The 24,881-nt window shown below is 44.1% G+C and overlaps 1 protein-coding gene across 1 annotated transcript; it reads right to left on the minus strand.

Moving 5' to 3' along the window:
- Window positions 1-727: 727 nt before the first annotated feature.
- LOC135385938 (V-type proton ATPase catalytic subunit A-like) lies at window positions 728-24,695 on the minus strand. Its single transcript, XM_064615572.1, has 14 exons — window positions 24,568-24,695; window positions 15,668-15,748; window positions 15,478-15,606; window positions 11,477-11,688; window positions 11,269-11,406; window positions 10,401-10,552; window positions 5,667-5,829; window positions 5,262-5,370; window positions 5,059-5,181; window positions 4,834-4,948; window positions 3,323-3,530; window positions 2,752-2,811; window positions 2,423-2,689; window positions 728-1,283 (listed from the first exon to the last, which is right to left on the minus strand). Exons 2-14 carry the CDS (start codon window positions 15,738-15,740, stop codon window positions 1,191-1,193), a joined length of 1,842 nt encoding a protein of 613 aa, XP_064471642.1. The 5' UTR covers window positions 15,741-15,748; window positions 24,568-24,695; the 3' UTR covers window positions 728-1,190.
- Between the last annotated feature and the right edge of the window lie 186 nt (window positions 24,696-24,881).

Genomic DNA, 24,881 nt, shown 5'->3' on the forward strand with positions numbered 1-24,881 from the left:
ACTTCCAAAATTGCTACAAGCATGCTTCAACGGCTAGCTTCTAATTTCCTGATAGAAAAGTCCTGCAATGCACGTTTGTCCACGTCATACACATACAAACAAGAAGAATCCAGTGCGGAATCGTTTCTGAAGCTGTATCGAAAGCACGCAGCAGCTGACGAGGTTGCCGGTTATGCACTGGCTGTGACGGTGTGTGTGTGTGTGGGGGGGGGGGGGGGGGGGGGGTTCGGTGAATTTGTTCTCATCGCTTCCGGCGGTCCGATGTACAGTGACGACACTGATGTAGAGTACATTGAAGAATGTTGCATGAAGACAAATCAAGGCAGAAAAGGTTACATCTGCACTATCCTCTCACATTATTGTTCAGCAAGTTAATTGAAAGTAATTCAAAAACAATCGTCCCCTTAGTCTTGTGTATTCCTCAAACCCAAGGATATGTTACCTCTTTCTACATCACCATTTACTCTCCACTACTATACAATCAAAAAGGCACCTGATCATCCATATATTTTTCATTTCAAACAGCTGTACCACAGACCAGGGGAAGATCCAGAACTTCACTTTGGGGGGAGAGTCCCTTTGTCGAAGCAAGTTTTTGGGGAGTGGAAAGAGGTAATCCAATGTATAAACTGACTCTGCACTGCAGACTGGTGTCCTCAACACCCTGAACCCCCACATAAGTGCGCTACGCCTCGACACCCCAGCAACAGAATTAACAGTTAAAAAGTTCACAGTTCTATCCATATATTTATTTCCTACTCTAACTGCAGAGCAATCACATAACACCATACACACAGCCATTCACGTGAATTACATTACCAATCAGCCTGAAAACGGATGTTCAATGAAAGCAACAATAAAGTTACCTTGGTTACCACATACATACAAATAGAAGTCATCAAAATATAAACAGGAATTCTTCAACCAAACCACAATGGAACATGAGGTTTCTTTATGTACATAGAACCAGTTGACCAGAGTTTCAGAACAACGCTATAGCACATGCACGACATGCCACCTTTTGTTGGTAGCAGATATTGCTTTTCATCATAATCTACAGCAAAAAAAAGAAAGACATGCTGCAGCAATCCCACTGGAATGAGATTAGACATCACAGTAATAAAATGATCAAGTGATCATAACACTAGCTCTATGCAGTCTGGCAGTCTTTGCTATCCAGCAACAGAGTTCTAGTCCTCTAGGTTACGGAATGCTTGCTGAATGCTTTCATAGAGGTCTTCGAAGTCCTGCTTGATCTTCTTCTGACCATCCTTTACTGGATCCTGAAATGAGTTATGTATAGGGCCTTGAGTTTTTAGAGTTAAATAAACCTGTTTCTACCCTCGATTTGCATCATCCTCACTTACACGAGTTAAAACCTGAAAATCCCCAAACATGCAAAAGTGCCAAGACAGGCAATGGAGAGCAAGAATGTATTTTTTTTCTTATGTGTCTTCACACTGCAGAAAAGCCGTTGCCCCAAACTCTTCACTGACATCGGCACCGCAATGATTGATCATTAGTCCAAAATCCCCCCGATGCAACTTGTTTATCAAAGCGTGCCCAAGTGAGCTTTAATTTAGAAAAAGTTTTAAACTATTGGAATGGCTAGTTGTCCACACATTAAGCAGCTCCGATGGATAGAGAGAGAAGATGCGAGCAGAGAGTGGGTCATTGGTAGTGGGTGGAAGCCGAGAGCGCTTTTGATGTTTAGCCAAATCGTTCCACCATGCAGAGTTCATTATTTGAAACAGGACAATACGTGGTCCCACAGGCAGGCTGGTGCATCAGTGGGAGAGCAGCTTAAAAATCGGGAGCTGTCCCGCCTAAATCGTGATCTCTGGTCACGTCACACTACGTAGAATATGCAGGGAAAAAAGTAGCAGCCTCTAGGTGCCTAACTTGAGGATGCATTAATTACACAAATGTGTTCATTATGCAAGTACATACAGTCCAATCCCATTAATTCGAACTGGGTGAATCTCCTGGTAATTCGAACATGTTAACATGTTCGTTTGATATTCACGTTCGTGATTGGGTTGGGCTTAACATCGCAAATGCGTTTAGAGAGTTGTGGCTCAAGAAACGAACATGAGCACGTGTAAGATTGTTTCATGCCCTGAGCTCTTTTGATGCTTGTCTGTAATCAAATATTTGGAAAGAATAAGCCCTTTTATAATTACACCATTGCGCGAGCGCAAACATGCGGCAGAGCCTCACAAGGGCTGCCAATGCCCCAAGCCCTCATTCAGAGCTGCTTCCTTTAGTTTGAACTCCGCTTTATTTGAATATCTTCGGTTCCCTTTGAGTTCGAATTAACAGGATTGCACTGTAATAAAATGTATTCACGTTTCTTATGTAGCCAATAAACGAGAGATTTTAGTGAAATTAGCTATTTTTAGTTTCTAAAGAGTTCTCATACCTTGAATTTCATGCTGGATAACTGGTAGAGCAGGTCCCCCATGGCCTCTCGAATAAGAGCCCACGTTACTCTGTTTTCATTTTGAGCAGTTGACTCAACTGCAGTCCTTGCCATGTCATAGAAGCCAATCATGTTTCGCAACATGCCAACAGATTTGTAGAAAGGACAAAAACGGTCATAGGGTGTGTAGCCGTTCTGCTGAAGGAAGTCATCCTTTATCAGCTTGGCTACTTCTAAGGTGATCTTGTCTGTCTCAGCCAATGAAGCCTGCAATGAGATGTATACTGATGTTAATCGATTCAGACACACACAATATAAAAATTACAAACCTTGCCAACAAGCTGTACAATTTCAGACAGATCTTCCTCTTCTTGAAGAATTTGTTGACACTAGCAGAGAGAAAAATTTTGTTACTCACAACATGAATACTTACTGCAACGGTTCTTGAAAGATTTGTGTGTCGAAGTTATTGCTGTGCTATACTGAAGTCATTAGAGCTTATTACTGTCCCTGAAACATATTGAATGCCTTTGATTGTTTAACCATTCTTGAAAGCAGTTATCCCTTCTGCAGGTGCAAGTTACACAAACTGCTAATCAGGTATGAGTGAGACAAAGCAATAATGTAATGGTAGGGACAACACTACAGGAAAGACAAGGCAGAAATTACACATCTGAACAAGACAGAAGCGCCTAACCTCTTGGACATGTGCAAGTATGAACTTCATCCCAGTATGTGAACTGAATGTAGTCATTGTAAAACGCACATGATTAAGGCATGCATTGGGCAGGACTGCCTTCTAAAAAAATCATTTCCTTTGCATTGTCCATTTTCAATATGTCCAGATTACATGTTCTGGTAATGAGTATTCAACTTTTTCTATCATTTCTCATAACACACCTTTGTTCTGAGCTGAACAAACTCTGGGAAGTTCTTCTCATAGTAGTCATCAAGGGCACGTGTGTACTTGCTGTATGAGATCAACCAATTGACAGAGGGGAAGTGTTTGCGCTGTGCAAGCTTCTTATCCAAGCCCCAGAAGACTTGAACTATGCCAAGTGTTGCAGATGTCACAGGATCTGAGAAGTCACCACCAGGTGGAGATACTCTGGATCAGCAAAAAAATAAATCCTCTTGGTTGATTGAGAATGCCAGTCATGCATGGCCAAATTTGTGTTGCCACTGTAAATCTTGCAGAGATATGCCGCGACACTATTTGCCCAACCACTGATTAGAGCAACACAAGTACAGTCAACAGCCTCACTCACTAGGACTCTGGATGTTTAAGCAAATGGGATGAGAGCCAGGCAATATAAACTACAGCATACTAGCAGCCTTGTCTTTCTAAGCAAATTCCTTGGTGTACAGACTAATGTGTGAACATTTTCAACTTTTCATAGAGCTTCAGGCATACAGCTGCAGGTAAGCCCAACCAGCAGGTAAGCAGGTGTTCTTGGGAAGCAATTAGGCTGCATACCTTTAGCTTTGCAGCAGGAAGTTAACAACATACTAGGGCTGCGCAAATATTTGAATTCTCGAATTCCAATCGAATATCTAACATTCGACTATTCCACGAATATGAACGACACCACCCCAAAAGTGGGCTTCACCTAATGCTTCCCTGCATGAGGTGATGCCTCCTTTACAAAACCTCAGTGCTGCAGGACCAACACAACACAGGCGGACCGTTGCTGTTTAGCGTGAGAACATAAACTCAAGTTAATTGTGTATACTTTGCCTGAGGAAGGGGCGGCCCCCCCACGTGCGCTTTAGTGGTGCCGGCAGGGAATTTGGACATCTGTTACGTTCCAAATTTCAGCAATCAAACATCCCGATGCGAGACACACACTCTAAAGCAAGGAAGCTACTGGATGTTCATGGCAAAGCTGAGGCAGGACACCAATTTGTTCGTCAGGGTGGCTCTGTGGATGTTCAGGAACTATTACAGCCTATTCCGTAGAACATGACACTGCATATGGCATGAAATTTTGAAATCAAGATAACTGCCCCCATAAGTGTAGACTCAGCTGAAAAGCCAGAAACACTATCATGTACAAATTAAAGAGTACGGGCTTCCCGCAGAAGATTTAGATGTCTCGCTTGTGACAGTTAATGGCAGCACAATTACACTAAAACCACCGGCTACAAATTGCAAACTTTTAGTGCAAAAGGCACTTATTGTAAAAATGTGCATTTGGCATTCGGTATTTGGCATTTCCCCCCCCCCCCCCCCATTTGATTCGATTCGCACACCCCTACAACATACCCAAGATTAGGACTTTCATGGAAGGTTTTCCCCCCAAACAGTACCAATTAAGGGATTATTACAAGTATAAAAACAAAGCATTCACTACTAGGTAAAATATCGTAATATGTTATGGGAAACATGTTAATCATGCAACAGTACTTACGCGCCTACAATTGTGACACTTCCTTCCCTTTCTGGATTTCCAAGGCATTTTACTCGCCCTGCACGCTCATAGAAGGAGGCAAGACGGGCAGCCAGGTAAGCAGGGTAGCCGGAATCTGAGTGACATTTACAACACTTAGAGGAATGTAACACACAGGTACAGTTACAAAATTACGCCTACCAAGACGATAGCTCATGACACACAGAAAAAACAAAGCAGTCTCACCAGCAGGCATTTCTGCCAGACGTCCAGAAATCTCTCTCAGGGCCTCTGCCCATCGGGAAGTAGAGTCGGCCATCATGGCAACGTGATATCCCATATCACGGAAATACTCAGAAAGTGTAATGCCTAGATAGAAAGTTTGTATTGTGAGACAGTACTGCACAAAAGTAAGTCTCCGAAACAAGTTTTGAGGAATAGACACGAACCAGTGTAGATAGAAGCCTCACGAGCAGCTACAGGCATGTTAGATGTGTTTGCGACTAGTGCAGTGCGATCCATAATAGAAACGCTTTTCCCATCGACCTCAGTTTTCAGCTGCAAATTATAAAGATGTCATACAGTAAACTATTGAGCAGTCTCAGTTTTTGAATCCACTATTTAATTTTTAAGCGTGAAATAGGTAATGGACATCTCTTTTGAAGCAGGCCTGCTAGGAAGCATGTCCAGCATGTTTAGAAGCACCACTATGCATGCCATTGAGCATGTTCATGACAGTATTTCTTGTCATCATTCACAGGGAAAGGCAATAACTATATTGCCTTTCTTTATCTCTGACATGTCATGAACGCTTCCAATGCACCTCAGTTCAAGCCACGTCAATGCACACATACCTCAGGGAAATCCCTCAATACTTCAGACATCTCGTTTCCACGTTCTCCACACCCAACATAGATGATAGTATCGCTGTTGGAGTATTTGGAAAGTGACTGTGAAATCACAGTCTTGCCACAGCCAAAGGCCCCGGGAATGGCAGTGGTACCACCTTGCACACACCTATTTAGACATTGTTCAGCACAATTAACAAGATGGCAACATTTGTTACAACAGTCATCTATGTTCAACCACAGAATTTTATGTTACATATCAAGTCAGTTTTCACCAGCAGGGCTAGCGTATGACTTAATGTTAAATATCCCTAAATAGGAGTTAGCCCTTGAGTTTTTAGCCAACACCAGTTGGAACAGATCCCTGTAAGGAGATGGCCTTTCTGTATTGATGGTGATGTGATAAAAAAAAAAAGGGGGACGTGTGTCTGTATCACTTAAAAATGGATGCAGCACCTTGGTGTAAAAAGTGCAGAAACCTTATAAGAGAGAGGAAAGAATAAAAGCTGAGAAAGAAAGCACGCAAATAATTCAAATCAAAGGTGCTTCCCTTCAATGGCAAACTGTGCAGATGGCAACATTGCATCAGCCATGGCACCATATACTGATACGCAAGCCCAGTGTCCTATTTTATCACCATAAGCACATATGAAAGTAACAAAACTCACATGGTTACATGAACACGGTTAAAAAATGTAACAGTATGCATTTCTGCATCATACATTTGCAACAAGTACATTACAGATGTGACTGCTGCACTTATGTGAATAAATGTACATGTGTTCAAGTACACGGAGGGGCACGCCTGTGAAGTTAAGAGGGCATTTAACACATCAACTGGTGTAAACTATCTGGCAAAACGTATAAGTAATTTTTAATTTCAGTCACAAAATCAAAACTACTTTCTTTCTTGCAGGCAATATGTGCATACTATGTTATTTGATAAACATATACCAGTAACTCACAAAAAAGCCAATGAGTGCCACTGACAGAATCAGACCTGCAATACACGTGGGCCTTTCACATAACAAATCATTCAGTTGAACCATAGGGACAGGCGTCCCTAAATCCAGGTAAAATCAGTAATATAAAACAGTGGCATTATTACTTCATTGAACAATGATGTGTATTGAACATTCATTTGAACATGGTTAACAATGAATACCACAGTAGAGGATGGGCCAAAGCAATACACTGTGCTTGTACGATTGCTGCCACTGTCTTTGCAAAATAAACAGACTTCGAAGGGCTTGCGAGGATTGGGTTGATGCGGTTATTGACCACCAGCGCGCTACATTACTTTTATCTGGGATAGCTTATAGAGGGACGTCCCAGAAGCAGCACAAACGAGAAGCAGTTTTGTTTCAGAAAATTTCGATCTGTGCATCTGTTTTGTGGACATCTTTCTGGTTGTACTGACCTAGGTCTTCCAGTGGGGTTGCTTTGCGCAGGCAATTTACATGTCCTGTTTCGGAGATAGTCTTTTTGACAGTTTGGGGCGGCAGGCTGTCACCGTATATCACAGGCCAAAATTAGTCAGCTGCTGGCATCAGCTGATGACCTATCGGCTAATATCTCTGATGCTTGAACCTTGATCTGTGCAAGTTACTATAAATATCAGCCCTAAGCATTCCCTACATTATCCTCCAGTGATCCGGCAAAAATTCTGAAGCTACAACCTAGAGCTTCCTGGTTTGTGTTTGTGTCGTTCTCAGATCGATCTTGCCTAGAGTCTATGTCTTTCATAATAATATGTACCTTCTCACATCTTCAATAGTATTGCGCTGCCATCGCATTGCCACACCCCTAGCTAGTGTACTGTAAAAGTAGGAATTTTCGCGAGGGCCTAATTTTCGCGAAATATAGATAGCGGGGATGAACAAGTATGGACACTGGAACCCGCGGCGATATGAGCTCCACAAAGACAAATTGACTTACTTGATGACCTTATTCTCACAAATTTGTTCTTGTCAAACATTTCTATCATTGAAACGCCACTTCAACATCAGTAGTTTACTCGCATACTGTATCACTTCGCATTGCAGGTACCTGCTTCCACAAAACCAGCACGCACGTCATTGTCACGGGATTGAAGTTCACGGTAAGTCTCTATAAGGTCTCTATAAGCCCATCGGCATGTAGAGGCTTCACGACACTGCCAGCAGTGTCATGAAACCCCGACCTCCCTGATCCCCGCGATTTCTGCTTCCACAAGAAATCGGGAATTACCTATTTAGACCTCGAAATTAACCACTTTTACAGTACTCTTATGGTCCCGTGAACAGAGCTCCAAACTTTAAGTTATTCCAACAAATTCCGATGTAGACTTCCAAAAGAACAAGATTACATTACTTAAAATAGCTTACAAAGGTTACATTATTACTTCTGCTCACAAGAGGGCATCGGCATACTCTTTGGTTCGACGTACGATTGACATTACAAGCGCTACTTGAACAACACCTTCTGTTACCCCCCAAGATGTGACATAAAGCACACAAAAACCATCAAGATTTGATATTACGATATCCTCCAATTTCCTTCGCTAATATAAAGTGGTGGAAAGGCTTGAAGCTGCTAAGTTGCCAAACACAAAACCTGTGCACCAACTGTTTCATGCATACTATTGCAACCCATAAGATCAAACAGCAGGCAACACCACAGTAACACACCACAGGTTATACAACGCACGTCAGAAAGCGGAATGGCCTTTTGGTGGTCCCGCCAAGGAACATTGTTGGTAAATGAGGTGGGTCAAAATATGCGCCCTGCATCGGTAAAACGTAATACTATGTATAGTACTGGCCGACTTCACGTCACATCAACATTTGGGCAGGTCGGTACATAGTCTCATAGGAGTGGTAGACAAACTAACAAAGATGAACACAAGGACAACCACAACTGGTTATGGTTGTCCTTGTCAACTTGAACTGGTTGTCCTTGTGTTGTATTTGTTAGTTTGTGTATCGTTCCTACAAGACTATGTACCAACCCAATAAGTTATCCTAACAATTCGCAGAGCTGCACCTGAGTCCAGACTACGCATCGTCTCCGGCTAAGCGCTGGCCTCACACCGGTGGGTGGGCACGCTGCTGGCGTGTCAGAGATGCCTTTACTTATTAAATGCTAGGTTTACTTATTATAAGTCCAGTTCTCATAAAAGCGATACTTCTGCAAGAGGAAAGGAACAAATCACTGTAACTGTGTGCGCTGAACGATGCCGCTTACTCGTAGTCAGCAAAGCAAGGGAGTCTCGCTGTTTTACGGGCGTCAAGACCTCCTGTCGACTACATAGCCAAGAAAAAGGCGGCATTTTTTTCTCGAATTCGGTTGGCAATACTCTTGTTCATGGGGTTCGCAATTGGGTTGGGCTTAACATTGCAAACGACGTTTACGCGGGGTGTCTTTTTGTAGCCTTTACAGAATTTTTATAAAAAGCTAGGAGAGCAGCATAGATGTCGTTTTTGCGGTTGAGTTCCATGCCCAGGTGGACATCCTCTCGAAGAAAGTATGGAACTACAAGATCACTAATTACCTAAAATTCATGAATTAACTCTTTAATTAGGGAATTTTGGGCAAAAGCGAGATAGCAGATTGAGACTATCCTCGTCATTCAACATATAAACATTAAACATATAGAAATCCTGAAACACACACGTGTGTTAAAATATCCATCCCCGACCGGGAATGCAGGGAGTACAGTGCTCGTGTCACGTCAGAGAACCACATGATTTGGAGCTATGGAGATAGTACGTGCCGCTCAGCGGCCAGATAAACCGCTCTCCAGCCCAGATAAGCCTCCGTTGGCGAGGGTGATGCACTCCTGGGGTGCGCTTTTTCTGTTGCGGCTCATTTGCATACCGAAATTCAGCGATGGATAGTTCACGGCACACACTCTTTTCTTGATTTTTAAAAGATAGAATTGATTCCAACGAGGATTGCCTCCTGTTCTGCTATCTTGCTTTTGCCAGATATTCCCTAATTAGAGTTAATTAAATCGAGGTAATTACTCATCTTGTAGTTGTATACTTTATACGAGAGGATGTCCACCTGGCCGTGGAACTCAACTGCAAAAACGTCATCTATACTGCTCTCATAGCTTTTTTTATACAAAAATTCCGTAAAGGCTAAAAAAAAAACACACACTTTAGAGATGCGGCTGAATAAACGAACGCAAGCGCATATCAGATTATTTTCTATGCTGAGCTGTTTTGATGATTGTCAGTAAATAAATATTCTGGAAAGAAATAGCCTCATGTTTTCGCCATCGCATGACTGCAAACTTGCAGCAAGGCCTGGCGGTCATGACATCTCTCTGACGTAGATAGCATGTACTACCAATGCATCAAGCCCTCATTTGGAGAGGCTCCCTTTAGTTCGAACTCCACTTTATTCGAACAAATCTTCTGTCTCGTTAGAGTTCGAATTAACGGGATTGCGCTGTATTTAGAAGCTCATCTTATATGCCTGGAATGAGTTTCCTCAGATTTTAATGCTCTTTCATTTGGTACATCCCTAGTGTGTGTACCCTGTGCAGATGTCTGCTGAAAAAAGCAACAAGTTGGGTATCTTTAAAAGAAAGGATTTTCACGCAACGTGCCTGAAAACAAAGCGTGCACACTTTTGCGTGGCACAAATCAGCAAGATACTTAAAACTATGCAAAAGCCATTGATTGACAATGGGCTCTTGCTGACGGTACACAGGATAACATTCCCTTTGAAAGATTTGCAGGTGAAACATACGGAAAGAGTGAATCCAGGACTCTCTGCCCAGTTAGCAGGGGGTTATTTGCTGCAAGCTTTTCGGTGACAGGTCGCAGTGTACGGACAGGCCACACCTGCAGCATTGTGAACTGGCTTTTTTCACCATCAAATTCTGTTTCCAAGACACAGTCCTGGAAGTAAAACAAATGCAAGTTTTTGCAACAGCAGCGAGTCTCCAAAGACACGTAATTAAAGTGTTAAAGACAACACTGGAACGTATGCACAAACCTCTAACTTCATTAAAATGCTATCAGACACTGTAGAGTGAAATGTTCGTATGTATAATACTCTTGAGAATTTCTCGTTTGCTGGACATCGCTGTCCAGATTAATACTAGGCCAAAGAACAAGCAGTAGTCTAATGTGTAAATGACCTATGTGGCATATCACAGCTGAAGCAAAGGCCAAACTCAAGCTGTACATTCGTCTAAAAAAGCAACTGTGTCTGTGCTAAAAGGCAACAGGCCCAAGAGAGTTCTGGCATACACTCATTTTCTAAGCATATTCACGCGACATGATGAAATTATTTGACATACCTAAGGTTTCAGCGAAACTTGTACTCCACCGTATGTTCTTTTGATCTATTTTTAATTTTCAATGCAAGCTGCACCAACTTGCATATTCCTGCACTACACTTTGGCAGATGTGTTCACATAACAATGTCAAATTATGTGGAACCTTTTTCCTATGCCTCATTTCCCATAACCCATGCAATTCTGATCAATGTCGAATACACATTCAAGACATGCAAGGGAAACTGGTGACTGAAACTTGACTGCAAACATCAATCTCTGGTGAGCTGTCTGGCACCATAGGCCTCACAGTGAACAAATGCTAAAAATGCACACCTCAACAGAATAGTTGCCAGGTTCTGCAATGAACGTAATGGTACCCTTTGCTTTGGGAGGCAGCATAACCTTGTGCTTCATCAGGGAGTTTTCATGAACTACTCCGTATATGTCACCTCCCGTTACGTGACTTCCGACCTGTTAAGAAATAATAAAAATTCTTCAGCATACCATGCTCCAAACACTGCAAGAGGAAGGTTGTGGGCACCTTGAAATTTATTGGTTTGAACTCCCATTTGATGTCCCTCCTCAAGGCAGGTGTAGTCACTCCCTTCGGAATGTAAATACTCTGTGTCAGCTGATTGATTTCTCTCAATGGACGTTGAATACCATCAAAGATATTGTCCATAATCCCAGGACCCAGCTCTACGGACAAAGGCTTGCCCGTGCGGAGCACAGGGTCGCCAACCGTTACACCAGCTGTACACCCAATTAAGGAGAAGCAGGTGTACAGATACAAACTAGAGGAAATCAAAAAGCATGGAACACGGAGGGACAGATGAAACAAAACAAATCCTGAAATTCTCAGAAATGCAGGAGATACAAGTACTGCAGAGGCTCACCAACATGCAACATCAATAACCTACAGTACTAAACTGAGGCTGAAGGTAAACAGCTAGACCAGTGAATACTAAGTTCAGTCCACACACATCTCAAAGTCTTTGACATCATCAACCATGAAGCCATCTATTCCTTGGGCTTGTGTATAGAATGCCACCATGTCCTAAACACCTTGCAACCAATCCTACAATACAGCAAGCCCTAATCAATTTAATTTGGGCACTTTAATTTCTGGCACATAATGTGTATGTTATCGGCAGAATTTGGTCTACGGGCCCCTCTTGCATGCTTTTCAGTGGTGCACATTACATGTGGCATTTTCTGTCGTGGCAGCAAGTTTTGATTCATAGTTTGCAGGTTCGAACACAGACGAGGACGATGGCAACCTGGTGGCAGAGTACAAGCTGCTTAGACACGCTGTCTTCCACAACGGACGTTAAATACGGGTGTGCCGAGACTTTGGCGTACGATAAACTTTAGTGTTGCTCATCGTCATACAGCGCAAACTCGCTAATTCGAACTCGAAGGGGACTGAACATTTGTTCAAATAAAGCAGAGTTCAAACTAAAGGGAGCCGCTCTGAATAAGGGCTTGATGCATCGGCAGCGCATACTAGCTGAGTCTGTGAGATGTGTCGTGGCTCACTAGGCTCTGCCGCACGTTTGAGGGTCGTTCTTCCCAGAATATTTATTTATAGGCAATCATCAAAACATCTGAGGGCAGAAAATGATCTATGACATGTGTTTGTGTTCCTTTCTTCGGCCGCAACTCTGTAAACCTTGTTTGCAATGTTGAGCCCAACCCAATTTCAAACCCAACGAACGCAGATATCTATCAAATTGCTGCCTTTTTGTTGGCTGTGCAGTCAACAGGAAAGCTTGCTTTGCCGACAAAGACAATTAAGTGGCATCTTTTCGTGCCGGTAATGTTTTTCGCGCACCATTACTTGCTCAACGATGAAAGATGAAAGTCACTGAAAAGGTTAGCCAGCTGTAGGGATCGAGCCCACATCTTCAATTTGAGGCTTTGTTTGTATCTGTCCCCTCTATGTTGTTCCAGCCTCAGAACATCAGTTTATCTCTTATTACTTGCTCCTCTTCCCTCTGACACAAGTATCGCTTATATGAGGAATGGACTCATAATAACTAGGGCCCGGAATTTTAGGCATTTGCCTATTAATGCCTATAAATGCTTAAATGCAACATTTTTGGGGTTGCTTGCTTTTTTATAGACTCTATTGAGTTGTAGCCTTTCTTTAACATTTTTAGGGGCCATGAGAGCTTTTTTTTTTAGAAGTGCAAGTGTGTCTTTCAGACTCATGCAGAGTCAGACTTCGTGCAGACTTCGTGCAGACTCAGACTTCGTGCAGACTCAGACTTCGTGCAGACTCAGACTTCGTGCAGACTCAGACTTCGTGCAGACTCAGACTTCGTGCAGACTCAGACTTCGTGCAGACTCAGACTTCGTGCAGACTCAGACTTCGTGCAGACTCAGACTTCGTGCAGACTCAGACTTCATGCTGAGTACTGCATTTTACTTTTACTTTCTGAGTGTTTGCACCTTTTGTTCCTTTTTTGTGTTTGGTTTCCTTCAGTACCTTGTGTTGCTAGAAGGGGTTCAAGATCTCAGATTGACTCGCCGTGGTCTTCGAGGGCGGAGAACTAATGGTATTATGCAACACAGCGTGGTTTTACGCCGCCTCAGCATTCCTGTACCAGAAGTCAAAGCTTGTACGGTACCATAGCCTTTAAACGAGCAAGCTTTCCTGCATGGGGCATCCTCAGACACCAACAGACGAACCAAAGAGCGTACCAGATCAACGTGCCTATTTTCGCATTTTATTGCCTATTTTGGTGTTTTTGAGGGCCTAAATGCCTGCCTATTTCCATCGTTTTCAGTGCCTGTATTTCTGGGCCCTAGTAATAAGTAAGTTATAATAATATACGTTATTAGTAAGAATTAGTAAGTAACATGCGGCCGGGCACATCCGAGCCAATGCGTAGTCTGACACGGCCGGGCAATCTCGTTCAAATAAATAGTCGCGCACATTCATATGTTCGAATTACTGGCTGTTCTGCCCCATTCAAATACACATGGCTTTGCCACGACCTGAGTGCAAGTTCGAATTATCCGGAAGTTCGAATTAACGGGTATGCACTGTAGTTGTCTTGCAGTATAAAGCAACGAATTATCACAAATTATTATTATGTAATATTTTGCCTGGACATGATGCTCCTTTGTTTTCTGAGCATAAGCAGACTGGATGGGCCTGTGAGTGTTACATGCGGAACTTTTATCTTAAAAGGCGAATATTCGGTTGTTGCGCAAAAACGTCTGTACTGCAAGGGAATTACAGTATTTACTCCAGTAACAGACGCACATTTTTTACCAAAAAAGCATCGCGTCATCAAGAGGGTACATTCAATATGTGGGGGAAAATTGTAACCCAACAGTTAAAGGGGCACTAAAATGCAAAAACAAGTTTACTTCAGATTACGTTACACGCTATGCTGATTTCGTACTTGTTATCATAATTTAAAACTTCGATTCCGTTACGAAGCTACAATCAAAATTATACCGGACTCTTTCTTGCTTCGGCGCTAAGCAGCGAACGTCGTTTCAGCTCGTGCATCGGCGTTTTTAGTCCACGCTGTGCATGCACGCGCGTGCCACGTCATGGAGCGGTCCCGGTGAAAAACAGTGTGCATTGCGAAGCGGACTGGCGTCGCTGTTCGAAAGACGTGAAGATAAACGTTGTCAGTGGAACATTCACGAGAACCGTAGTGGGCTACAATTCAGTGAATCGGTATTGAAGCTTATCACAGCAAAATGCAGCAGTGCGCATATACGGAACACTACGATTGGACCCGTTTCCAAATCCACATGCCCACGATAGGTACGTGCACGCTTCTCCTGCTGTCTCATTGGATGCCGCCAATCTTTGCCTCCTGGGGATCCCATTCGTTGCCGCCAAAGACGGCGGTTTTCATTGCGTTTTTCTCCTAAACGGTAGCGTTGTGTGAATTAATTTTGTTTGAATTGTACGCATTGAAACACGGACTTTCATTTGAGATCAAGTTGTTTTTGCATTTTAGTGCCCCTTTAAAGTACACTTCCCACGATATCCGCGACGATCTCCCCGGAATCGAATGTTGAGATTGTCCCAGACCAAACAGTCTTCAGTCTCATCAAGCGTGGACAAAATACTTCTCTATGTCCATCGCATTCGTTTTTCATCACTCAGGCACTCCTTCTCATTGACTGTGCGATACGCTGGCTGGCGCTGTGAAGTCGGGGTGCGTTTAATGTGCGGGAAACAAAAAAGTAATGTCATTTCGGCGCTCGAGGTGGGTTCAATATGCGAGTAAATACTGTATTTCTGCACTGCGTGTCCTCTTAAGCACTGCAGCTCACAACAAGGGCAAGGGTAACTGGTAGCATGTGAGGTCTTAAATCCGAGAAGCAAGATACGCGTCCTGCTCAACATACAGCAAGTCCTAGTACGCCCACTTGCTCTCGCACTAAAATCGATGTATAGCCCATCTAAGTCACTGTATCTAATATGCTGACAAAACACCAGCTAGCATCCAGATACAATGAATGTCGGAACATGAGATGGCAAGACACTTAATGACATGAAAAGGATACAAGTTTCTTCATAGACCTGGATCGTAGCCATATCACCTTCTAGCTTGATGATCTCACCAACCAGTTCCTCGTGGCCAACACGAACCAACTCATACATGGCAGCCCCACACATTTTCTCAGCCGTGACGACTAAGGAGGTAACGAGATAGAAATGAAGAAAGAGCATGTAGCAATGGCAACAATGTCTTACCTGGGCCAGAGACTGCATAAACAAATCCGAAGGCGGACTCCTTCTCCACATTTTTAATTGTTGGCAGTGCCATCTTGGATCCTAAATGACAGGAAAACTTCCTTTGTTGAAACTTTCTTGATCAAAGGATTAATGTAAAGATTGAAGCTCAAATGGGTTCTAAAGTCCCTTCTCAAACGTAATGCTCAGTATGTGCAGGTCAAAACCATGAAGTCTGTCACAAAATAACAGCACAACTTAGTCTGCAATGTTGGGAAATTTTCGAACACACTAATTTCAGAACTGACAAACTGAATGGGCATAGGCGCCATCTGAACGGGGACTAGAGCACTGCACGGGCCTGAATTTACCGGCACGACCTGTCCCGTACCGTACCGTACCCAAAGCCACAGAGGCTGACCCGAGCCGAGCCGAGCCCAACCCAGCTGCCAAAAGCCTGGCAGAGGACCGGCTCACAGTTGCAATATGGCAAACACTGTATACAGCAAACATCGTAAACCACACATACTTGGAACGCACAAGCGCAGCTTGTGATGCGGTTCGTAGGGGAGACGGGGGAGAGTTGTCGCACGGGTCAGATGTCACACTTGCTACTTTAAAGAAAACGAAGCAGAGCAGCTGAGTCATTTTCCCGCTGTTTGTTAGTGGCATGAGCAACCACTAACTCAAGAAACTTTCATTGTTATGGATAGTATGGCAAGCTGCACGCAGCACAAGACTTGTTTCAGTGATGAGTAAGTAAAATTTCCCGTTCTTGCAATTTTCAAATTTTGCACGACACACACTAAAGCTCTAAAGAATGCACGTGTTCGTAATGTTTGTTCAGCTTTCGGAAATTTTTTCACGGATTTTCAGCGGAATACGTTCCACAGTTAAGTCCACTGCTGAGGTAAAGTCACTGTGGGTGTCATAGAGGTCAGTTGTCCCATATCTGGTGGGGTAAGCTGTCACGGGCTTTGACTGTTAGAGCGACTGACAGCGCAGACTGTATCAGCGAGAAAGTGTTTTTTTTAGTTTTAGTACATCTTAGAGATTGTGTAATAATTTAGTGCCTGTACAGCTAGGACAGACGTGTACATTGTGCAAATGTAAGGCTTAAGGTAATAGGTTATTTTCTGCTCATTTAGTTTGTTTTCCATGTGCACTTCCAACGGTATTTCATTCAGTACACCTCCACAATAGAGATCAGGAGAAAATGAAGCTGAGACAACCTGCCCCAGCCTGTGTGACAACCTGACCCGCTACTGGGGCGTATTGTCATACTTGACCTCCACGCAAATGTTTCTTATATACTGTTTATGAAGCCAGCAAGTGGACATATAAAGCCCTTAATCTGATTTCTAACACAAACAACAACTTTATAGTGATGATAATGATTGGGGTGTCCTCTACCCCACTGCCCACAGTAATCTGGTAATTTGTAAAAAAATGAGGAGCCTCACAATAAAGACTGAAGCCCTACATTGTCCAGACAGGTTAGCAGTGTTCCGGGTAACTAGTTACTGTATCTAAGCTACTTTTTTGGTAACAGCAACAACAACTTTATTGTGAGATGTTGAATGGAAAGTTTCATCGCCAGGGGCGATACTCTACCCCATTTCTAGTGGTGATGTGGGGAATGAAATAATGAGCCCCTTCACAATAAGGATCGAAGTCCTATGGTATCCAGAAAGGTCAAGAGAGCTTTGAGGGCAGAGCATTGGTGGGCTGGATGTGGCCAGGGACAAATCAATTTTGTGAGAGAGAGGGGGTGAGAGAGGAAGGTTGGTAGTGTGGGCAATGAAGAAGAATGTGCTCTAGATCTTCTACTGCACCGCAGTGACAGCATTGGGGAGAGTCAACTTGTCTCAAGCGGTAACGCCTCTGCGCTGTAAAAGCCACACCGAGGCGCATTCGATGGGCTAATGCGGCATCTTGATGAGAGGCATGTCGAGGCATGCGGAAAGCGAGCACTGGATCAACTCTGCTCAGCATAGCTGTGGGGAGAATGTCAGCGGTCCATTGGCGGGAAGCCAAGGGAGTCTCGAGGCGTCGAAGTACGGAACGACGATCTCCTCTCAGCAGCGCAATACACGTCCGTCTCAGAGATGAGAGAGCTGCATCTGCGGTGCTGTCGGCCTGTTCATTCCCTTCGACACCGCAATAGGCTGGAACGTACCCACTGGAGAACCAGCCTGTGCCCTGCTTCCTAGACAAGGTTGTAAGCCATCCCCATCACCAACACATCCATCACCAACGGTGGGATGAGCCTCGGATGCCAGAATGTTCAATTACTTTTTTGTAACTTTTAACTTGTAAGCATGGTAACCGCATGGATAAGTAAGTAACTTTTAACTACATTTGTGCACCCTTGAGAGCAAAGAAAAAAAAAAGAAAACTTTTGGCAACTTTTAACAAAACTCTGTACTTTCTGGTTCTAATAACTTCTGGAAGAACTAGCTAATTTTTAGGTAACTTTGCCAAAGTAACCTTGAGCAAAGTTACAAGTTGCTTTCCTTTTCTCTTTTTGTCCACGAAGAATGCGGGCTTGTTTCTGTTTATTTTTCTGCTGAAAAAGGCTGTGGCAGTGAGCCCACCGCTTGCACGTGTGCAGCACCTGCTTGTCTGCTCCTCTTTCTTGTTTAACAGAAGGGACGATTGGGCAAGTTGGTACATGATGCAACAAGAACTAGTGCAAAAAACAAAGGGACCAGCAGTGCTGTGTGTGTTTTCTCCTGGTCCCTGTGTTCTTTGCACTAGTTCTTGTAGCATATTTCTTGTTGCTGCACGGCGAATGCTACCAAGTTTTCAATGTGTGTTTCAGAGCCAGGTGGCAGCAAAGTGTTCATTTTTGCAGTGATCTGTGCAATTTTAATGGAGGAGGGCTCTGTGCAAAGGGATAGGACCACACTTGGCAAGGTTCTATGAAATGTGTGCTGAAGATGGGGACTCACAGAACTTTCTCCAGGTGGGCGGGGCTCGCGAGCGAGAGAGAAATTCTCAGGCCAGCTCTCTAGAGAATAGTCCAGAACTTGACATTCCGATGATTGCATTGTGCCCCATTGACAAAGTACATAAATGCAGACCTCGAGGTCATCCAACGCAAACTTAAGAAGCCCAAATGGGTTCGGCTTCTTCCATCATACAGACCATTGACATAATTTTGGCCTACTTTGATCATACTTTGCTGCCTCGTACAAACTTGGATTTTTTTGTGTTTTACTTCTCTGTTGTAAGCTTATTGTCATTGTGAGAGCAATAATGTCGTGTGTTAACGTGCTCTAGGCAAAGCATTCGGGAACCTTCGCCGCTGAGACTTGTTGAATGTCCAAAAGAAGATGACAGCTCATTACGTCATAGCTTGCTTCACCATTCTTGGTCGCTACCGCTCTTGGTGAACAAATGTTGTGTCATCATCCCTGATCGCTGCCCTGTCTTCCACAAACTGCTACCATCGAATTACGCAACAACAGACTCATCGTCGTGGGCGGCAAGCTGTTGAATGCCCCAAAGAAGATGACAGCTCATTACGTCATCGCTCGAGTCACCATTCTTGGTCGTGTAGCGGCTCCCCAAGCGCAGTGCCAGATGTAGAAAGTTTATCTTTACTTTCTCCCTACTCCTTCTCAGAAAACACTGCACTCCCGTTCTCTCTTTCCTTCCTTTCACTTCCCTTTTTCCCTTGCCGCACTCTGCGGCTGAAAAGCTGTAAATACAGGCCAGTAGGCCTCCGACCTTTGGAGTAAATAGATTGCTTTTAAACACACCCAACTGCTTCCATGTTCTCCGTGCCTTTACTTGTGACGACCCGACAGTCGCTACCGCGCGACTATAGCTCGTTCTTTCTTTCACTTGCTCTCAGTGAATATACGTCGTGTTGTCATCCCTGCCCTGTGCTCTACAAAACTCATTCTGGTGCAAATCATTTGTGCACCCTTGAGGGACAAGAAACATTCGAATTGTCCCCGATACCAAAAGCATTAGAGCGTGTTGCTCTCCCCCGCTCCCTCCAAACTGTGATGACACCAAGGTCTGAACTGATTATGCATACATAAATCAAGACCTAATTATGGCATGGTAGCAAGAAACTTGGAAGTCACATATTTAGCTCAATAACGTAACTAGTTCCTTTTGGAGGGTAACTTCCCCATCTCTGCAGGTCTGTAGGTAGTGCTTTCAGGTCAGAGTGTTGGTGGGCAGGATCTGACCACAGACGAAGTAATTTTGTCAAAAGTGAGAGGGTTAGAGCCTAGTGGACTTAGGGGCTCCAAGTGTGGTCCTGAAAGGGCCCGTAGTATAGACTATGAAGGGTGTGGGAAGTGTTCCAGATTTTCCAAGTCAACACAGTGACTGCATCTTGGAGAGTCAACTTGTCGCAAATGGTAACTCCACAGAGCTGTAAAAGTGACAGGGAGTCACATCAGATGAATTAATGCAGCATCCTGATGAGAGGTACCTCGCAGCATCTGGAAATCAAACGGATTAACGCTTGCAAGCATAGACGTGGAAGGAATGTCAGTTGCCCACTGGCAGGAAGCCAGGAGCACCATTTGTAACAGTTGTAGACATCAGGACCACACAGGCTGGATGCTAATGCTAGGGAACAACTGTTGTAATGAATATCCGACAATGGCGGACAACATGTTCGTTTGTGCCCGTGCCACACCATCCAGGTGCTGTATAGGATGCAGGTGCTGAGCATGTCATTGTCAGCTACTACACCATGAAGCGTCGAAGAACGGAGCGTAGGTCACTTCTCCGCAGTGCAATACTCGTCAGTCTGCTAGAAGAAAGAGCTGCTTCTGCAGCACTGTCAGCCGGCTCATTCCCCACAATGACCCAGAACCCACTGGAAAACTTGCTGTGGCCTTTGTACACCTGCCAGTAAGCCATTAACATGTCTGTCACTACAGGGGTGAACGATCCTCATATGCTTGTGTTCTCAATGGCTCGTAGTGCTGACTTAGAGTCCGTGACCACACTTGAGGGCTTGTAGAAAGAAGAGAATAGAGAAGTTCTGCAGCTGTTGATGGCGTTTGCTGCGAAAGGCAAAGGTCATCCGTGCACTATGCCTTCCAAAGGCCAGTGCAGACTTGCCCTTTCTGGAAGTGTTATCCTCGTATACGACTGCAGAAGTGGAGAATTTCTCTTCTACCAGACCATAAAAGTGGTCGCAAAGCATTTGTCCATGTCATTCTGTAGTCCTTGTCTTTGTCTCAAAGGGTATCAGGGAGAATTTGGTCTCTCTGTTCTCGAAGACCCGGGAAAATCACTGAAATGGGAGCGGGGCCTGTAGAGACTACGGACCCCACAGCGGCGTTACACCCTTAAGACCGGATCCCATAACGCACTACAAGCGAGAGCAACACGCAACAAACTCGATGGCGGTGACTCCACTCAAGCGACAAGGAAGCTCTGTCGCAGATGCAAAATCGCAAAACTGGGTAGTAGTTAACTACTAGTTAAACTACTACACAGTAGTTAAAATCTAGTTAGAAACTACTCCCTGAACTGGTAGTTGCAACTACTAAAACTAAATATTTTGTAGTTAACTACATAGTAGTTCGGTTTCCGCGGGCCTCAAACTTCAGTTTTTTCAACTTGTTTGATGCATGAAAATGAGAGAAAGAAATAAAAAACAAAGAAATGCCAAAGAGAATTGTGTAATGTGCTGCAGTGCTCAATGAAGATGCACCAGACGCGGGTACCATGTTTTGTCTGGCGCACGCGCAAAGCGCATGGGGTGGGGAGGTGTTTCATATGCCCGATGTCAGGATCCAACACTTTGCGATAGAACTGCCAGTGCAGGTGGAAGTTTGACGCAGGAGATGTTGGAGCGGTAGTGGAATGGAGACATTTGTTGTGAAGTTTGGATACAAAAATGCATTGGTAAAAGCCTGATGGAAAAAAACTTTGTGGCATGTTGTGCATTTTGCCCAAATAAGGCAATATCAGGAAATGTGAAGAACTCTAGCAACTTCCTCAAGCATCTCAAGGTGAGTTCCACAACGCATACTTTCACGTGGCCTCATTTTTCTTCTCCCCACACAGAATTAGCCTGAAGAATGCGCGGGTGCATTATTTAGTTTAGTTCATTTAATCTCTGGACTGGAAAAGCGTGTTACTGATACTGCTAAGGCTGTTAAATTAATCAACAAATATCCTGCCTTTCCTTTGACATCATTTGGTGTCAGTTACCTAAATTAATTCTTGACACAAACACTTGCATGATGAACGGCGAAAGCTTTACCATTGCAGTGTGAGGGCTTCAAAGTTTTGTGTGCTATACTCTATTTTTGGGAACCAAATGACCTCTCACTGGACACCTTGCATTTCTCCTACGTAGTCTCTAATGCTAAAAAATGTAATTCATTGCCCGGTATAGTGCTCAGGCAACAAGTATTTTCCTACGATGCTCGCTAACGAAACAGTCCTGTTTAAACCGTCTGTGTACTTTAGGCTGGACACCGCACACAAAATGCCAAAGTAGTTAAAAGTGCAGTTAAACTACGTCCCAGTAGTTACAAAGTAGTTTTAATTATTGGTGCTGGTAGTTACACTAGCAGTGAAACTACAATTTCAAGCGGAAGTTAGTAGTCGTAGTTAAACTGCAAAAAAGTTGTTACTGCCCATCTCTGGAAAATCGTGTGTCTACTTCCCGTAGATATTTGTCGCTTGTCAGCAGGGACCGTTGCCCATCGCTTGCCAAAATCCGCTAGATTTGGTGTTATGTGACTGGAGTGAACGATGAAGGTCAACAACGTGAGGTGTGGGGTCAACAGCATAGCATGGGTGGCAAGACAACGATATTAAAATGAAATTTCGAGCCTGTAGGTGGGAAGCAGCTGCTTGAATCTATTATTGCATGGGATCAAGATCCCGTGCGCATTGTGTGTTAACAGATAGAGCTACAGCACCACCACAGACACACACATCAAAATTACAGTACCGTAAACTTTTTCTGTTTATTTCCCAGGGGCAGTTGCATTGAAATTTTATTATATTTGAGACTGGTATACCACATAATTAGAAAGTATGCATGTTTCTTTCACAAATACAGTTTTGCCACTACCTGCCTCACGAATGGATCTGGTAGCTGCACCTGTGACCGTGGCTACGGCAACAGAATCTGTAGCGCGTTGCTTACCGCATGTTATGGGATCTTGCCTTTAGCTCTGAAGCCAGTGAGGCTCCGGCATGTCATCTGTGCCACAGGATAAAAGTCTCTTTAGGGGTGGTATCAAATTTTCCTGAGGAGCTGGTGATGACAACTGTGTGCACGCAAGCGGAGGAAGTGCCTCTCTTTCACATAATACTTCAATAGACAATCTTACAAAGACGGGTGCGCCACTAAGCTCGCAACGCAAAGCAGCACAGGAACTTTGAGGGACACTGCTCCGTCGTCTGCTTCGGTTATGGTTTACCCCAGATGGCACTGCTGCTGCGCACACTGGGAACGTTACTGTTCTTCTATCCCCGCCCCTAGCTGTCTCATAATGAGCCATGTGCCCTTGCGTGCCACAGGTGATGCTTGCTTTTGTAAAAAGATCGATTGGGAGTTCTCCAGCTTTCGCCAGAGCCTTCTGTGTCTCAGCCATTCTTAGAACCCCCAAGACAACAACGAAGGCTACAAGCAAACACGCTCCGAAGGGCATTCAATGAGGATGTGGACGTTCTGTGGAGGACAGCAAGGCTGTGGTGCAGCGTCACACGCACCGAGTTGTTGTGAACGGCAAGAACGGAGTGGGAAGTCCATCAGAGATCTTCCTAGGCCGTGACCAATTCCAGGAACTGATGGAAACGAACGGGCTCAATCTTCTTGGCACCGACTGACAAAGAAATCTTCATGATGGGCTCGCGTTTTCCCATGCGCTCAAAATTTCGCAAGGAAGGTCTACCTCTACTTGTGTGAGGTGTTCGTGGGTGTTATTTAAAGCCAGCTGCAAGCGGCACTGAATGGCAGGTTGTGATTTTCCTCGTGTCCAAAGCACACCAGCCACGTGCACAGAGAATGCAACTTTTCTAGGAATTGTCGATGTTAGGTCAGCCATTGCTACATTAAACAGTGTCGAACCCAGGATGCTTCTTTGCATGAAACAAGGGAAACACTTCCCTTCCCTCACCTTCCTGTGCCCCCCTCCCCCCACTCCCAGCAGAGAAGATTCTCCGCCTATGCGAATGGGAATTTCTTAGAACCTACACCACCTACACGGCGTCTGAAAATGTGCTTTATGGGAAGGCATTTGTGCAAGTGATGAAGCAGCCGCACAGCTAAGTTGCGAGCAATAAATGTTTGAGGGGAAAGTGCCGACACAGAAAATTTGCTCGTTTCACGTAACTATGGGTATAATGTGCAGTTCTGAATCAACGAAATTTAATTTACGATTCCCGCGGAAATGAAACGATGCTACACGCGCACAAATTAGCTCACAGTTGTGCATCACATGACCGAGGGTGCGATAATCACGAGACTTGTAAAATAAAGCAGCAGACGTTGTGTATTGGAAAACGAAGGCGCCTGACACAGTGAATGCGAAATTAATGTTCCCCTTTTTTTCTCTTCATGTATTGACTGATTAATTTAGACATCGGCTAGAAGAGGCGGAGCGCGAGGCCGTTGAGATGGTAATACACGTAGTTGTAGGAAATAATGCATTAAGTCTGCAGTCACATACGACTAAAAATACAGAGTAAACGGTGAACCACACAGAGAGGAAGCTACCAAAAAATACAGCAACGTCAAGAGCTCTGACAACCCCAAACCCTACTCAAGTCAGGCAGCTCGAGAAACTTTGTAGCAAGGCTCTCACACGCGTGTTCTGGAACATTAGTCCCACATCACCATGTTACGCGAATTGAACTGAACTCATTCATTCAAAAATCTTAAACACAGTCCAATAACTATGCGAACAAATACCTACCGGTCGTACACAGTTCGCCTTCTCCAGAGAATCACATGACCCGAGAGCACAAGCTTTATAACGAGTATCGCAAGGGGGCGATTCGTCGATCTGTAGGTATGTACTTGGCTTGACTTGACCAACTTGACTGTGACCTGGCCATCAACTATCAGCCTTGTCACGCAGCTTCGCATAAAGAAAACAATACAGTATCTGAAAATATTAGAAGTAAAATTATTTTTGAGGCTTAATTTTTAGTTTTCAATATTATTGACACATATTTTGTGTAAGTGAAAGCTGTATTTGTGCGAACTCTGCGTGCAGCGTATGAAGGG

Source organism: Ornithodoros turicata, chromosome 2 (genome assembly GCF_037126465.1).
Source record: "Ornithodoros turicata isolate Travis chromosome 2, ASM3712646v1, whole genome shotgun sequence".
Classification (NCBI taxonomy): domain Eukaryota; kingdom Metazoa; phylum Arthropoda; class Arachnida; order Ixodida; family Argasidae; genus Ornithodoros; species Ornithodoros turicata.

Coding starts and splice junctions, on each gene's coding strand:
- LOC135385938 (XM_064615572.1), bottom strand. CDS start 15,740: ATGGCACTGCCAACAATTAAAAATGTGGAGAAGGAGTCCGCCTTCGGA. Junction 5,182..5,261: donor TGAGGCTTCTATCTACACTG/GTTCGTGTCTAT, acceptor CTTTCTATCTAG/GCATTACACTTTCTGAGTAT. Junction 3,531..4,833: donor AGTGTCACAATTGTAGGCGC/GTAAGTACTGTT, acceptor TTGCTGATCCAG/AGTATCTCCACCTGGTGGTG.